This window comes from Hyla sarda, chromosome 8, assembly GCF_029499605.1.
Source record: "Hyla sarda isolate aHylSar1 chromosome 8, aHylSar1.hap1, whole genome shotgun sequence".
Classification (NCBI taxonomy): Eukaryota; Metazoa; Chordata; class Amphibia; order Anura; family Hylidae; genus Hyla; species Hyla sarda.
Window position 1 is genome coordinate 225,617,508 of NC_079196.1, and position 14,926 is coordinate 225,632,433.

Consider the following 14,926-nt stretch of genomic DNA (forward strand, 5'->3'; position numbering starts at 1 on the left):
ACTAATATTGAGTCCTACAATCTACTACCTCACTAATGTGGAGTCCTACAATCTACTACCTCACTAATGTGGAGTCCTACAATCTACTACCTCACTAATGTGGAGTCCTACAATCCTTTACCTCACTAATGTGGAGCCCTACAATCCTCTACCTCACTAATGTGGAGCCCTACAATCCTCTACCTCACTAATGTGGAGCCCTACAATCCTTTACCTCACTAATGTGGAGCCCTACAATCCTTTACCTCACTAATGTGGAGTCCTACAATCCTCTACCTCACTAATGTGGAGTCCTACAATCCTCTACCTCACTAATGTGGAGTCCTACAATCCTCTACCTCACTAATGTGGAGTCCTACAATCTACTACCTCACTAATGTGGAGTCCTACAATCCTTTACCTCACTAATGTGGAGTCCTACAATCTACTACCTCACTAATGTGGAGCCCTACAATCCTCTACAATCTGCTATCTCACTAATGTGGAGTCCTACAATACTTTACCTCACTAATGAGGAGCCTTACAATCCTCTACCTCACTAATATGGAGCCCTACAATCCTCTACCTCACTAATGTGGAGCCCTACAATCCTCTACCTCACTAAAAGGACATACATTCTAATTAGGGGCACTAAGTTATTCATTAATACAAAGGGACATCAGTAGATAATGGGGGCATAAATGGGGTATTATCACTAGTATGGGGGCAATAATGGGGTATTATCACTAATATGGGGGCAATAATGGGGTATTATCACTAATATGGGGGCAATAATGGGGTATTATCACTAATATGGGGGCAATAATGGGGTATTATCACTAATATGGGGGCAATAATGGGGTATCATGTGGTGCATTACTACAAAATCATTAGATGCACAATATAGAGTGGGTGCTATAAGGAGCATTATAAGTGGGTGGCACAATTACTGTTATCAGGGCACTAAGGTGGCATTTACACTGGGGGGGGGTACTACTATTGGTGATGCCGGCTGGTAGGAGATGATGGGAGTTGTAGTCCTGCAGTTTAGGTAACACAACTCTAAGTGATAGAATAAAACATAATAAAACATAACCCACAATCTCTACAAGTAAAACTACTGTCATATCCTCAGCCCTCTGATTCCTTCTCCTTATACACGAGCTCTAAGCTGAGGTGTCGTTACTCTGTAACACTACAGTCTCCCCCCACCTCCCCCTCCCTCCAGCTGCCGCCATTGTCTCAGGAATGCGCCAGCAATAGGAGACGCTGCCCCCTTTAGCAAAATATCGAGCGGCCCAGAGCTTTCCGTCCGCCGACAGATAAATATTTGAGCCCGGAGGGAGGAGGCTGAGCCCGCGACTTCCCCTTTAAGAAGCCGAAGCCGCACATCAATGCGGGCGGACGAAACCATCGGGGCGCAGAGGGAGGGGGGTTTCGCATTCGTCGTTTATTTAAACCGAGTGGTAATTGACTCTCCGCGGGGGGGTAGTGGTCGGTGCGGGGCCGAGGCGGACTACACGGGGCGGCGGGGGTCACATGTAACTCCGTCCGGGGCTCCGTTTTATTTAGGGCCACACATCCCTCCTCGGCAGCCCCTTCCCCCCGTACATTGTGTAATAGGCAGCCATTTTGCGCTGAAGCGGCCGTTAGCTCGCCCCCCTCCCTTGTTTATCTTTAGTTCAGTCCATTTCTGCAGAAAAGAGAAAAAAAAAGATACAATGTTGCTAAACATTGATACATTCGGTTACAGCAGATCGTGCGCTCCCCGCGCCGCGGTTTACGACCTGCTGCAAAGCTAAGAGCCCGGATTGTTTTTCTTTTGTGTGTTTTTTGGGGGGGCTGGGTAGGGGTGAAAGGTCACGGGTTGGTCTGCCATATTTTGGGTAGTAAATAATGCAGAAATAAGGGGGAGGAGGGAGCAGAGCCATTTTGCAGGGAGGGGTGGAGGAGCCGGGAGGGAGGGGGCCATGATGTCACCGCAGCCCTGATCATTCTTTATTCTATGCCTTCTCCATTTTATTAGGGTTTTTTTTTTTTTTTTTTTTCTGTCTTTTAAATCAAGAGAAAAAAAAAAAATCCGAATCAGCCTTTAGGGGGCAGTGCTGAGCCAAAAGAGCCAGAGAGAGAGAAAGCAGCCAGGGAGGGGGAGCCCTGAGCAGGGAGAGGGGGGAGCAGGACACCCAAATATCCTCCAAAAATACACACAATACTTTATTATTTTTCTGCAAAATGGATGCAAACTGGACCAGCTTTATATTCCAGGTGAGTGTGAGTGTGGGGGTCTGTGGGGGTCTGCAGGGCGGGGGATGGGGCTGAAGCCTGCTTGTTTGTGCATTAGGCTGTGCATGCATCCGTCTTCTCCGTCTTTTGTGGATCCGGGGGGCTTTTAAATGGCTGCGATAAAGGGGGACGCGGCGGAGCCCTGCAAATCTGCATCTTCTCCTTCTTCTGCCTTGTGAGTGTTGTATTTTTTTTTTTTTTTTTTGCGGGGAGGGAGGGAGAGGAGAGAGAGATGGTGTTGGGTGTTTAAATCACCACCCCTCCCTCCCATCGGTTTCTTCCTCTCCCTTTTCCTTTCATAGAAATAGCGAGGGCTCCAACGCCGCAGCCAGGGGATAATATTTTAGGTGATTTCGCCCCCCCTCCCCCACGTATGGGGAGAGGGGGTCCTCACCTGGAGGACCGTAATAATGGACCTGGGCTGGCGGGCCATTGTGCAACGCAGGGGTCTCAAACTCAAATTATCTGGGGGCCACTGGAGGTAGAGGCTGGGCCGCATGCGCCCCTCGCATATAATGCCCCCATCCTGCGCCCCTCACATATAATGCCCCCATCCTGCACCCCTCACATATAATGCCCCCATCCTGCGCCCCTCACATATAATGCCCCCATCATGTGCCCCTCACATATAATGCTCCATCATGTGCCCCTCACATATAATGCCCCCATCCTGTGCCCCTCACATATAATGCCCCCATCCTGTGCCCCTCACATATAATGCCCCCATCCTGTGCCCCTCACATATAATGCTCCATCATGTGCCCCTCACATATAATGCCCCCATCCTGTGCCCCTCACATATAATGCTCCATCATGTGCCCCTCACATATAATGCCCCCATCATGTGCCCCTCACATATAATGCCCCCATCCTGTGCCCCTCACATATAATGCTCCATCATGTGCCCCTCACATATAATGCCCCCATCATGTGCTCCTCACATATAATGCCCCCATCCTGTGCCCCTCACATATAATGCCCCCATCCTGTGCCCCTCACATATAATGCCCCATCCTGTGCCCCTCACATATAATGCCCCCATCCTGTGCCCCTCACATATAATGCTCCATCATGTGCCCCTCACATATAATGCCCCCATCCTGTGCCCCTCACATATAATGCTCCATCATGTGCCCCTCACATATAATGCCCCCAAATAGATATGACCCCATTAGGTAGGGCTCCCCAGTAGGTATTGAGGCCCCAGATACATATGATCCCCATCACTGATCTATCTGGGGGCTTCTATACCTACTGGGGAGCTCTATCTGATGATCACGTAGGGCAGCGGTCTTCAAACTGTGGCCCTCCAGATGTTGCAAAACTACAACTCCCAGCATGCCTGGACAGCCAACGGCTGTCCTGGTATGCTGGGAATTGTAGTTTTGTAACCTCTGGAGGGCCACAGTTTGAAGACCACTGACGTAGGGGTTACCAATAGGTGTCCAGGCCCCCAGATAGATATTACCCCCGGCCGGTAGGGCTCCTATTTAAACAATTATGTCCCCTTAAGAAGATAGGTCAGCCCCTGGTGATAAGCGGGTCCTCCCTTATAAGACAAATTAATTTAAAGGGGTTATCCAGGAAAAACATTTATATATATATATATAATATATATATATATATATATATATATATATATATATATCTATATCAACTGGCTCCACAAAGTTAAACAGTTTTGTAAATTACTTCTATTAAAAAACATTAATGCTTTCAGTACTTATGAGCTGCTGATGTTGAGTTGTTCTTTTCTGTCTCAGTCCTCTCTGATGACCCCTGTCTCGGGAACTGTCCAGAGTAGAAGCAAATCCCCATAGCAAACCTCTTCTACTCTGTGCAGTTCCCGAGACAAGCAGAGATGTCAGCAGAGGGCACTGTTGCCAGACAGAAACAAACAACTCGACTTCAGCAGCTGATAATTATTGAAAAGATTACGTTTTTTAATAGAAGTAATTTACAAATCTGTTTAACTTTCCGGAGCCAGTTGATATATATATAAAAAAAATATATATACCGTATATATATTTTTTCCTTGAATACCCCTTTAAGTTTCACAGCTACAGTACATCTCCCTGCTGCAGCCTAAAACAAGCCTTCTGTGAGGGGATCGCACGTTAGGTGGCGTCGGCGTCCTGCGCTGCGGATGTGATGACATCACCAATTGCGCGCATCCCTCCAGGAAGGCTGGTTATTGGCTGCAGCAGGGAGATATAGGTACAGTAGCTGTGTGGGCCGATGTGTGTGTGAAGTCTTCCGACATTTAGCGATGCTTGACCGATGCCTGAAGAAATCACCTGCCCGGTGCCCGAGCCGCAAAATTTAGTTCCGCGGGCCGGGAGTTTGAGACCCCTGGTGTAACGCATTAATAGGATTTTGGTGCAGGGCAGGGTGGACGCAGCGGCGGCAGACATTACGCCGTATCTTAGTTGCGGGTCCGGGTGTCTTGGCGAGAGGATTTAAAGGGTTAGTCCAGTGGTGAAAGTGTTATCCCCTATCCTAAGGATAGGGGATAAGTTTGAGATCGCGGGGGGGTCTGACCACTGGGGCCTCCTGCGATCTCTCTGTACGGGGCCCCGGCTCTCCGGCCAGATAGCGGGTGTCGACCCCCGCACGAAGCGGCGGCCGACACGCCCCCTCAATACATCTCTATGGCAGAGCCGGAGATTGCCGAAGGCAGCGCTCCGGCTCTGCCATAGAGTTGTATTGAGGGGGTGTGTCGGCCGCCACTTCGTGCGGAGGTCGACACGCCCCCTTCCCGCGGGCTGTCGGGGCTCTGTACAGGAGATCGCAGGGGGCCCCAGCGGTCGGACCCCCCGCGATCTCAAACTTATCCCCTATCCTTAGGATAGGGGATAAGTTGTTCACCACTGGGTCACCACTGGACTACTCCTTTAATGAACTGTATACAGTGTGTGCTTCGTGCTGTATAAGCAGGGGACGTATACACTATATATAGTGCAGACAAATAGTTCAGGGCAGCGCAGGATTAACATGGGCTCCAATTTTAGCCTTTCTGCGTATTCCAGTGTTTCCCAACCAGTGTGCCTCCAGCTGTTGCAAAAGTACAACTCCCAACTTGCTATCCAGGCCTGCTGGGAATTTGGTTAAGAAACACTGGCACACTGGTTGCAAAACTACAACTCCCAGCATGCCTTTTCGGGCTGTCTGGACATGTTAGTATTTGCAGAATTTTCCCAGCCAGTGTGCAGCTGTCGGCTCACGCTGGGGGTTGTAGTTTTGCAACAGCTGGAGACGCTGGTTGGGAAATACTGATCAGATTGGAACAGTTTTTTTTAAATGTATTTGTTTGGCAAACGTCTAACAATCTTGTTCTTTTTTGGGAAGCGCATTGAGGGACCAGCCTCTCTGTCACACTCATTGCAGGTTTGGCACAACTATGGCCCCTATCGGAGTCACCAGAAAAAACTTCTGCAACCCAATCCTGACCAATATGGTTACAGAAGAATTGGTGCCCAAATCCTCTGAAACTGGTCCGCAGAGCTTGCACTTTTTTCTTTTATAAGCTTCTGTAGCAATTGGACTACAATATGTGTGTGTGTATGTATGTATGTATATATATATATATATATATATATATATATATATATATATATATATATATATATATATATATATATATATATATATATATTATGATCCAGACCCTACGAAGAAAAAAGCTCTGCAGACCAGGTGCCGAGGATTTAGGCACAGGAAGATGTCATACTATAGAATGTTCCTGTGCCAATTCTTCTGTCACCATATTGGTCCGGATTGGGCTGCAGAAGTTTTTTTAGTGACTCAGATAGCGGCCACAGTGGTGCCAAACCTGCCAACCTGTGACGAGTGTGACAAAGAGTCACTAAGTAGGGTTAGTACCTCGAATGTGAGTTGGTATGTAGGGTTAAGGCAGGTTTTCCATCCAGGGTGCCTTCAGCTGTTGCAAAACTACAACTCCCAGCTTGCCCGGACAGCCGAAGGCTGTCCGGGCATGCTGGGAGTTGTCGTTTTGCAACAGCTGGAGGCACCCTGGATGGAAAACACTGGGTTAAGGGATGATGTCGCCTGTATCAGGCCATTTGGCAGCAGGCCAAGTAGAGGTCCTGTGTTGCTCCATAAGTCAGGTGTTCATGCTGGACCTCTGCTATTGGTCTGCTGGACCAGATAGTCCAATTGTCTAATGCGTATTGGGGCCCATGACACTTCTCCATGATCAAGTGTGGTGGATCTCTGTTCTTCCCATTAAGATACATTCAAGATGAGCCAGACATATCTGTCTATGGTGGAGTTTGGGGGGGGGGAATGAGTTTTTGGCTCGGACCTATTGTTAGTGTGCCAGGTTGAGGAACCCTAACCCTTCTCTATAGTTATGATGGAAACTTATCAGTTGTTCTGGATTCACTTCAAGTCTGTTGTCTTGTTTTTTTCCCTCCATCTTCAGACCCCTCCGCCACCCCCTACAGAGCCCTTACAAGTAGAACTTTTACCTGTGCTGGCAACTGTGACCGCGCCGCCAGATGGATCCCTCTCCTCACAAACCATGGTGCACACTATGGCGCCCCAACATCCTTCCACAGTTGACACGGCCGCCCTCAAGCAAGTGGTGCCAGGTCTGTCCGTTCCACAGCAGATGGCGCCGGCCCCAGTTACGTCTCAGCCTTCCCAGGTCTCCACTTCTCTCCCTTTGCACCCAGTCATGGAACTGGCTAAGAAATCGAAGAGCCGAGGCCCCTACATTTGCTCCTTGTGCTCCAAAGAGTTTAAGAACGGCTACAACCTACGGAGACACGAAGCCATCCACACGGGTACCAAACCGGCCCGAGCGCAGCCTGTGGTCAAGATGCCCACCATGGTTCCTCTCAGTTTGCTCAATGTTACCGGGACCCTTGCGACTGGTACAGAAACCCTGGAGGTTCCCACTTCTCCTTCCACGCTGCCTCTACCGGGGCCGTCGCCTACAGCTAAGAAGGTGCGGAAAAACCACGCCTGCGAGATGTGCGGAAAAGCATTTAGGGATGTTTACCACCTGAATCGTCACAAGTTGTCGCACTCCGACGAGAAGCCCTACTCCTGCCACGTGTGTCAACAACGCTTCAAGCGCAAGGACCGAATGACGTACCATGTCCGCTCCCATGACGGGACTGTGCACAAGCCCTACATCTGTAGCCACTGTGGGAAAGGGTTCTCCCGGTAAGATGCTGTGAAGCTTCTATCTGGTTCTGTTAACTTATCTTTAAGCTTCGTCTTATCTTATCTTTTTGTCTGTTTTTAGTCCGGATCATCTGAACAGTCACGTCAGACAAGTTCACTCTACAGAGCGTCCCTTTAAATGCCAGGTACTTCTATAAATTTGGCTTGTGTTTTTCTCGCTGTTACTCTAGCTGTCAGTGTTGTTCACGTTTGTTTCTTTCTATTCTTTCCCCCTACAGACTTGTGAATCCGCTTTTGCTACGAAAGACCGACTGAGGGCCCATATGGTGCGGCACGAGGAAAAGGTTCCTTGTCACGTCTGTGGGAAGCTTCTCAGTGCTGCCTACATCACCGACCACATGAAGGTCCACAGCCAGGGTCCCAACCATGTGTGCGAGCTGTGTAGCAAAGGTAAGTCCTCGGAGGTGTATGTATCAGCTGCTTAATCCAACACTACACCACTACACGTCTGAAGCTCCCTAATCTGGCATATCCCAATATCCAGCGATGCTCTTCACGGCGATGTATGAACACTTTTTCTCTGGTGGGGTGGAGTGGTGGGGTCTTTGTTTGAGAGCCCTTGAATCATTCTTGACTGTGTGTGGCCTTCTGTAAGGATGTGAATGGTTTATTTTATTGGTATGAATGGTTGCCTCATGGGATGGGTGGGTTCTTTGACATGTTTAAGTGTGTGGGGGGGTAAGGGTTATCTTTTTATTCACATATTTTGGGAAAAAACCAACAAGAGTGGATTATCTGTATGGTCCTTAAATTCTGTGCTTTATGTCATGAGGACTTGGAAATTAATGTTTAGTTCCTGCTACAGGTAACAGAACAAATAATCTCTTAGGCTATGTTCACATTGCCATTGTGCTCCGTCCCATTCTGGGTCCATTTGTTTTATTTATTTATTTATTTTTTTGGCGATGTGGTAAACAGCCCCAAAATGGGTTGAAGCACACCGCCTCCAAAGGTCTCAACGGATCCTCTTGACTTGAATGGGGTCTGCCAGGGATCCAATAGTTTACCAGCGTTTGTGCACTATATATATATATATATATATATATATATATATATATATATATATATATATATATATATTTTTCTTTGCCAAAGTCCCGTTGTTAAAATGGATTTGCTGACAGAGCTCCATATAGTAGAGCCCAAAGGCAATGTGAACCCAGCCTTAGAATGAAAGAAAACCTTTTGATAATTGCAAATGTTGAAATAAGCACAAATGAAATTCTTTGGGGGCAGGGCTGGGGATGTTTGACTCCTCGGGGGTGGAGCATGGATGTGAACATGAATTAAAGAACCAGTAAACAAATTAGAATGATTTCCCCCCCCCCCCCATTATTCCAAAAATTTGCTCCCCCACCTACATGGTTAGCTACAAAAATATTTTAGCTTTAGTTCCCTCCACCACCCTACCGATTTGTCATACAAAGAGAATGGACAGAGAGATTAAAATGAAAACCTCTAAGGTTCTGTTTACTGGTTCTTTATTGGGGTATCTGCAGGGTGTGGGTGAATTTGAGTGGATCACTTTTGATGATGATGGAGCAATGCCTGTGGCCCGGCCTTAAAGTGGCGTGTGCTTCTCCTCCCCCGTGTAGGTTTTGCCACGGCCGCGTACCTGCGGGTCCACTCGGTGAAGCACCACGGTCTGGTGTGCCCACGGGCAGACAGCTTCCTCTGCAAGTTGTGCAGCGTTCACTGCAAAACCCTGGCACAGCTGAGCGGCCACATGCACACACACGCCATGTCGGGGGCCACGGGGCTCGCTGAGGGACCCCCACTGCAGTGACCACAGCTAAGGCAAGAGCCTAGTTACCTTTTCCCCCCCCCTACCCTTTCCTAGGGATGTATGCAGCGTTGATAGCTGGAGGCTGTGCTGAGCATTGCTGGGTTTTGGGGTATGCCCTCTAGTCTTCCATACCTCCTCTTGTAGCATGCCTGTTATGTCACTATGTGCTTTGTGTTTGGAGATAACCTCGTAGCCTCTGTCCCTCCCCCCCCCCCCCTGCTCTGCTTATCTAGATGCTTTATTGTATTTGGTTTGTCGTATATGTTTTTAAAATCAATTTATATAATTCAATTGCTGATTATTTGACTTTGTCCACTTCTTCCACGTTTCATACAACCCCAGTAACCCCTCTTCTCTTTGTCTTCTCCCTTTTCTCCTCTTTCACAGGGACCTGCCAAGTCTGCCCTCTTGCGGATCCGACAGGCGCAGTAACCGCTGTTCTTCCGAACGCTAGTGTTCAAGGCATGATGTCCACACAGCCCTGGTGACTGGCTCTCCTGGAGGGGGGTTCAGACTACGATACTTCCCTCTTCTGATGTGTTTGTGTACAGTGTTTGGGGGTCTCTACCTCCCCCCGGCTCAGACACACATGTTTTAAAGAGTGGTTGCATGTAGCCCTCCTCCCACCTTCTGAACTCCAGGCTCTAAAAACCAAGAGGCTATGAAGAAGGTGACCAGGGATCTGAAAAAAAAAAAAAAACAGACATCTGTATTGACAACTTTTGAGCACCCTGTTGCCCCCCCAGTTCACTGCTAGCCATTGTCCAAGCTGGCACTGGCTAGAAGCCTGATTTGTACACTACACACCCCTGTGCCCTCACAAGAGAAGTGTAATGTGTGAAGGACTTCAGTGTCCATTGTGACTTTCCATCCCCACCCGTGAGCGGAGCACCTGGCATGAAGTTCACGTAACAAGCATCTTGCACAGGAAACCACTGACCAAGCGAGCACCAATCGGTGACAGGCCAGGGATCGCAAGGACAGTGAGACAGGACTATGCTCTGCAGGGGATGTCAGAAAGATGCAATGATCTGTGGGTGGCACGGACTGGCAGGCTGCTCTTTTGTTAATGATTAGTTTTTCTTAACACTAGATGACGTGTGAACAGTAAATTATTTTTCCAGTTAAGAAAAGAGAAAAAAAGAACGTCGCAGAGGCACTAACCTAGTAATGTGAGAAGTTCTGGAGCAGAGACAGGCATGGGGGAGGGGGAGACAGGTGGATGGACGTGGTGGTACAGCAGACGTAGGACCCCAGAGAAAGGGGTGAGCACGATGGCGCTAGTCAGGAGCGGGTCTTCCCACTGCAGAGGGCAGTATATGCAGAGGTGGTCAGTTCCAGGACGTTGGGTTATACCAAGAGCAGCAGGAGGGAATGGTAAATGTCTTCTGTTATTGGGTTACGTCTTACCAAGTATCACAGCTGTTGGTTGACTTTTATATCCCAACACCCCAAACCTTCCCATGTCTCCGGTGCATTGCCCTTCCCACATGTAGCCAAGATCAGACCCCGTGGTGTTCGGATTGGGAAGGTTCCACTTCGGCTTTAGCCTTATTGTCTTGAAGGACCTGACAACCATTTGGTCACAATTGTTCTTGTAGAGAGATCTACTGAACTTTTGGGTCTGTTCTCCAAATATCTGGTGATCCATGACCCCAGTCTAGCATTTCAACTCTCTGAACACCGGAGGCAGCAGAGGTAATAACCCTTACTGTAGGCGTCACACAAGATCGTACATGGCCAAGGTCTGGCTGTAGGACCTGTCCTTATCTTATAGAGCTTGACCTGAGAGGTTTCTGTATAGCGCTGCTGTGACCTTGGGGAACCGCCATTATCCTGTCCATTGTCTAAAAACTTCCACCCATAGCGTTCTCTGTATTCCACGATATTGTTGATCTGAATGATATGGTGAGAGCTCCAGGAACATACGGCTATGCTTGGCTAGAGAAAGGAGGCCGGTGATACCATCGGACGCTACCGAACCTCCCGTAAATTTTTATTTAGTTTTTTAGATATATATATACATATAGAAGCATGTCCAAATTCTCCAAAACTAAAATATTGCGGCCTATTAGTTACCCCGCTGCCAGATAAGTCTCCCGACCTGTTTTAAGTCTCTGGCAAATGAATAGATGATTGGGGGGGGGGGGGGGATTCTTCTTATAAGTTATAGGTTTTAACCCTTTTTTTTTTTAGTTATTTTTTATTTCGTAAAGCTAGGATATGATATATAATTACTAGGATTATTATAAATGGGCAGAATTAGCTTTAGAAAAGGTAGACGTATATATATTTTTTACCCTTCTACTGAGGCTCCTCTCTCATGGTGCTCCTGTTTACTGTGAATTTTGTTGTTTTTTTAAAGGGGAATTACAAATTTAAACTTATTTTTCTGACACAGCACAGGCGTTGGTGAACGGCGATAGGGGGCGCTGGTCTGTGCCCACCGTGTGGTTGAGAGGGAACTTCGGTAAAGAATTAAATGGGACTTTGCCTTTTAAAATTTCATACCCTTCATGGTAACAATGTATGTGCTCACATTGCACCTGGGCTCCTCTTATATATGACGCCAGGACAAGCATTTACCATATACATAGGAATGGAGTGGCATTTTCAAAACTGGGTGCCTCCAGCTGTTGCAAAACTACAACTCCCAGCAAGGGCTTGCTGGGAGTTGTAGTTTTGCAACAGCTGGAGGCACCCTGCTTGGCAAATACTGGATTAAAGCCTGATGAAAATTACACGGTTGCAACTTTCAGTCTTACCAGTGAAAGTCTGGAACATAAGGGGTACTCCGAAGGGAAAAAAGTTTTCAAGTCAACTGGTCTCAGAAAGTTATACACAATTTCTATTTAAAAATATTAAGTACTGGAAGGATTATCAGCTGCTGTATGCTCCAGAGGAAGTTGTGTAGTTCCTTCCAGTCTGACCACAGTTCTCTCTGCTGCCACCTCTGTCTGTGTCAGGAACTGTCCAGAGCAGGAGAGGTTTGCTGTGAGGATTTGCTTCTACTTTGGACAGTTCCTGACACGGACAGAGGTGTCAGCAGAGAAAACTGATCAGACTGGAAAGAACTACACAACTTCCTCTGGAGCATACAGCAGCTAAGTACTGGAAGGATTAAAGGGGTACTCCGGAAGAAATAAAATGTTTTCGAACCAACTGGTGCCAGAAAGTTAAACAGATTTGTAAATACTTCACTATAAAAAAGTCTTAACCCTTCCAGTACTTATCAGCTGCTGTATGCTCCACAGGAAGTTGTGTAGTTCTTTTCTGTCTGACCACCTTGTGAGGAACTGTCCAGAGCAGAAGCAAATCCCCTTAGCAAACTTATCCTGCTCTGGACAGTTCCTGACATGGACAGAGGTGTCAGCAGAGAGCACTGTGGTCAGACTGGAAAGAACTACACAACTTCCTGTGGAGTATACAGCAGCTGATAAAATCTGGACGGATTGAGATTTTTATATAGAAGTAATTTACAAATCTGTATAAATTTCTGGCACCAGTTGATTTTATACTTTTTCCCTCCAGAGTTCCCCTTTAATGCCATAAGGATATTTGTTACCAAAAATATAAAAATGTATTTGGATCCCGTCAGATCATTGGATACTGGAAAACCTTTCTCTAATCTGCTCCTGTAGCCTTCACAAAGTACAGTCAAAACATAGCCGTACTCAAACACGGGGAGATTTATCAAAACCTGTCGAGAGGAAAAGTTGCCCATAGCAACCAATCAGATCGCTTCTTTCATTATTCAATCTGATGGGTTTTGATAAATCTCCCCCATAGACTTAAAGGGGTACTCCGGTGGAAACCTTTTTTTTTTTTTTTTCTTTTTTTAAATGAACTGGTGCCAGAAAGGTAAACAGATTTGTAAATGACTTTATTAAAAAATCTTTATCGTTCCAGTACTTTTTAGCAGCTGTATGCTACAGAGGAAATTCTTTTTTTTTTTAAATTTATTTTTAGTCTTGTCCACAGTGCTCTCTGCTGACACCTGATGCCCGTATCAGGAACTGTCCAGAGCAGGAGAAAATCCCCATAGCAAACCTATGCTGCTCTGGACAGTACCTGACATGGACAGAGGTGTCAGCAGAGAGCACTGTGGACAAGACAAAAATGAAATTCAAAAGTCAAAGAATTTTCTCTGTAGCATACAGCTGCTAATAAGTATTGGAAGGATGAAGATTTTTTAATATAAGTAATTTACACATCTGTTTAACTTTCTGGCACCAGTTCGTTTAACCTCTAAAGATGCAGGGCGTACCTGTATGCCCTGCGCCCGATCTCGGTCTATAACGCGGGGTCACGCCGGTGCCGACTGTTAATGAAAGCCAGGACCCTGGGCTAATAGTGTGCGGCACTGATCGTTGTGCCGCGCGCCATTAACCCTTTAGATACAGCGTTCAAAGTTGATAGCCGTGTCTAAAGTAACAAAAATACACTCCTGGCAGCTCGGTTGGGCTGATCCGGACCATCACGGTGAAATTGCGGTATCCCGATCAGTTACCTACCTCCAGCGCGTCCGATCGGCGATTGATTGCTCCAAGCCTGAAATCCTTTTCCAATAAAAAAAAAGCAAAAAAAAAACTGTAAAAATAAACGTGATATCGCCGCGTGCGGAAATGTCCGAACTATAAAAATATATAGTTAATTAAACCGCACGGTCAATGGCGTATGTATTTTCGTGCATGTAGTTTTTTCCAGAAGGAAGACAAAATCAAACCTATATAAGTAGGGGATCATTTTAATTGTATGGATCTACAGAATAAAGATAAGGTGTCATTTTTACCAATAAAATGCACTGCGTAAAAACGGAAGCCCCCAAGAGTTACAAAATGGCATTTTTCTTAAATTTTGTCGCACCATGAATTTTCTTTTTTCCCGTTTTGCTGTGGATTGTTTGGTAAAATGACTGTCACTGCAAAGTAGAATTGGTGGCGCAAAATATAAGCCATAATATGGAATTTTAGGTGCAAAATTGAAGGGTTATGATTTTTAAAAGGTAAGGAGTAAAAAACCCTGAGTCCTTAAGGGGTTAAAAAAATAAAAATAATACATTTTATTGAATGTTTAGCTCTCCCGATCATATCCGTAAAAGTTCAGTTCATGTCTTCAAAACTGGGAGAGCCATGTAAGCTTGGATTATCCAAGAACGAAAGGATTGAGCAAGTGAAATCCCTCTGCTGCCACCACCTGGTGGGAGGCCACCATTCACACTATATGACTGCACGATCTCTTGAAATTTTGGGTGACTCTTCTATAGGGGGGGGGGGGCCTTAATTCTAATTTGCGATTTTGAGGCACGTTCCATCATCTCTGTGGTCGTCTTCATTTGCATTTTTATTTATTTATTTCTGGGTAGAATGAATATCCCATTCCTATAGATGTCCCGACAGCTTTCGTCTTGGTGCCTAAACCTCCTATCGTACCAAGTCCAAACCTTGCCGTCAGATTGCTTCTATACCACTGTTTCCCAACCAGGGTCCCCCCAGCTGTTGCAAAACTACAACTCCCAGCATGCCCGGACAGCCAACGGCTGTCCGGTCATGCTAGGAGTTGTAGTTTTGCAACAGCTGGAGGCACACTGGTTGGATAACCGACAGTAAAATGAAAGAAAAGAAACCTGTATATTTCGTTAAACAGTCTTAGTTTTGCAACAGC

At 46.6% G+C, this 14,926-nt stretch overlaps 1 protein-coding gene across 2 annotated transcripts; it reads left to right on the forward strand.

Moving 5' to 3' along the window:
• The first annotated feature begins 1,180 nt into the window (after nucleotides 1-1,180).
• MAZ (MYC associated zinc finger protein) lies at nucleotides 1,181-11,884 on the forward strand. 2 transcript variants are annotated; one of them, XM_056534778.1, is made up of 6 exons: nucleotides 1,181-2,244; nucleotides 6,707-7,455; nucleotides 7,538-7,601; nucleotides 7,695-7,866; nucleotides 9,072-9,273; nucleotides 9,650-9,763. In XM_056534778.1, the coding sequence occupies exons 1-5, from the start codon at nucleotides 2,212-2,214 to the stop codon at nucleotides 9,260-9,262; spliced, it is 1,209 nt and encodes a 402-aa protein (XP_056390753.1). In that variant the 5' UTR covers nucleotides 1,181-2,211; the 3' UTR covers nucleotides 9,263-9,273; nucleotides 9,650-9,763. The 2 variants fall into 2 exon arrangements, with proteins under 2 accessions (XP_056390753.1, XP_056390754.1); XM_056534779.1 differs by lacking the exon at nucleotides 9,072-9,273 and having other exon boundaries at nucleotides 9,650-11,884.
• The last annotated feature ends 3,042 nt before the right edge of the window (nucleotides 11,885-14,926 follow it).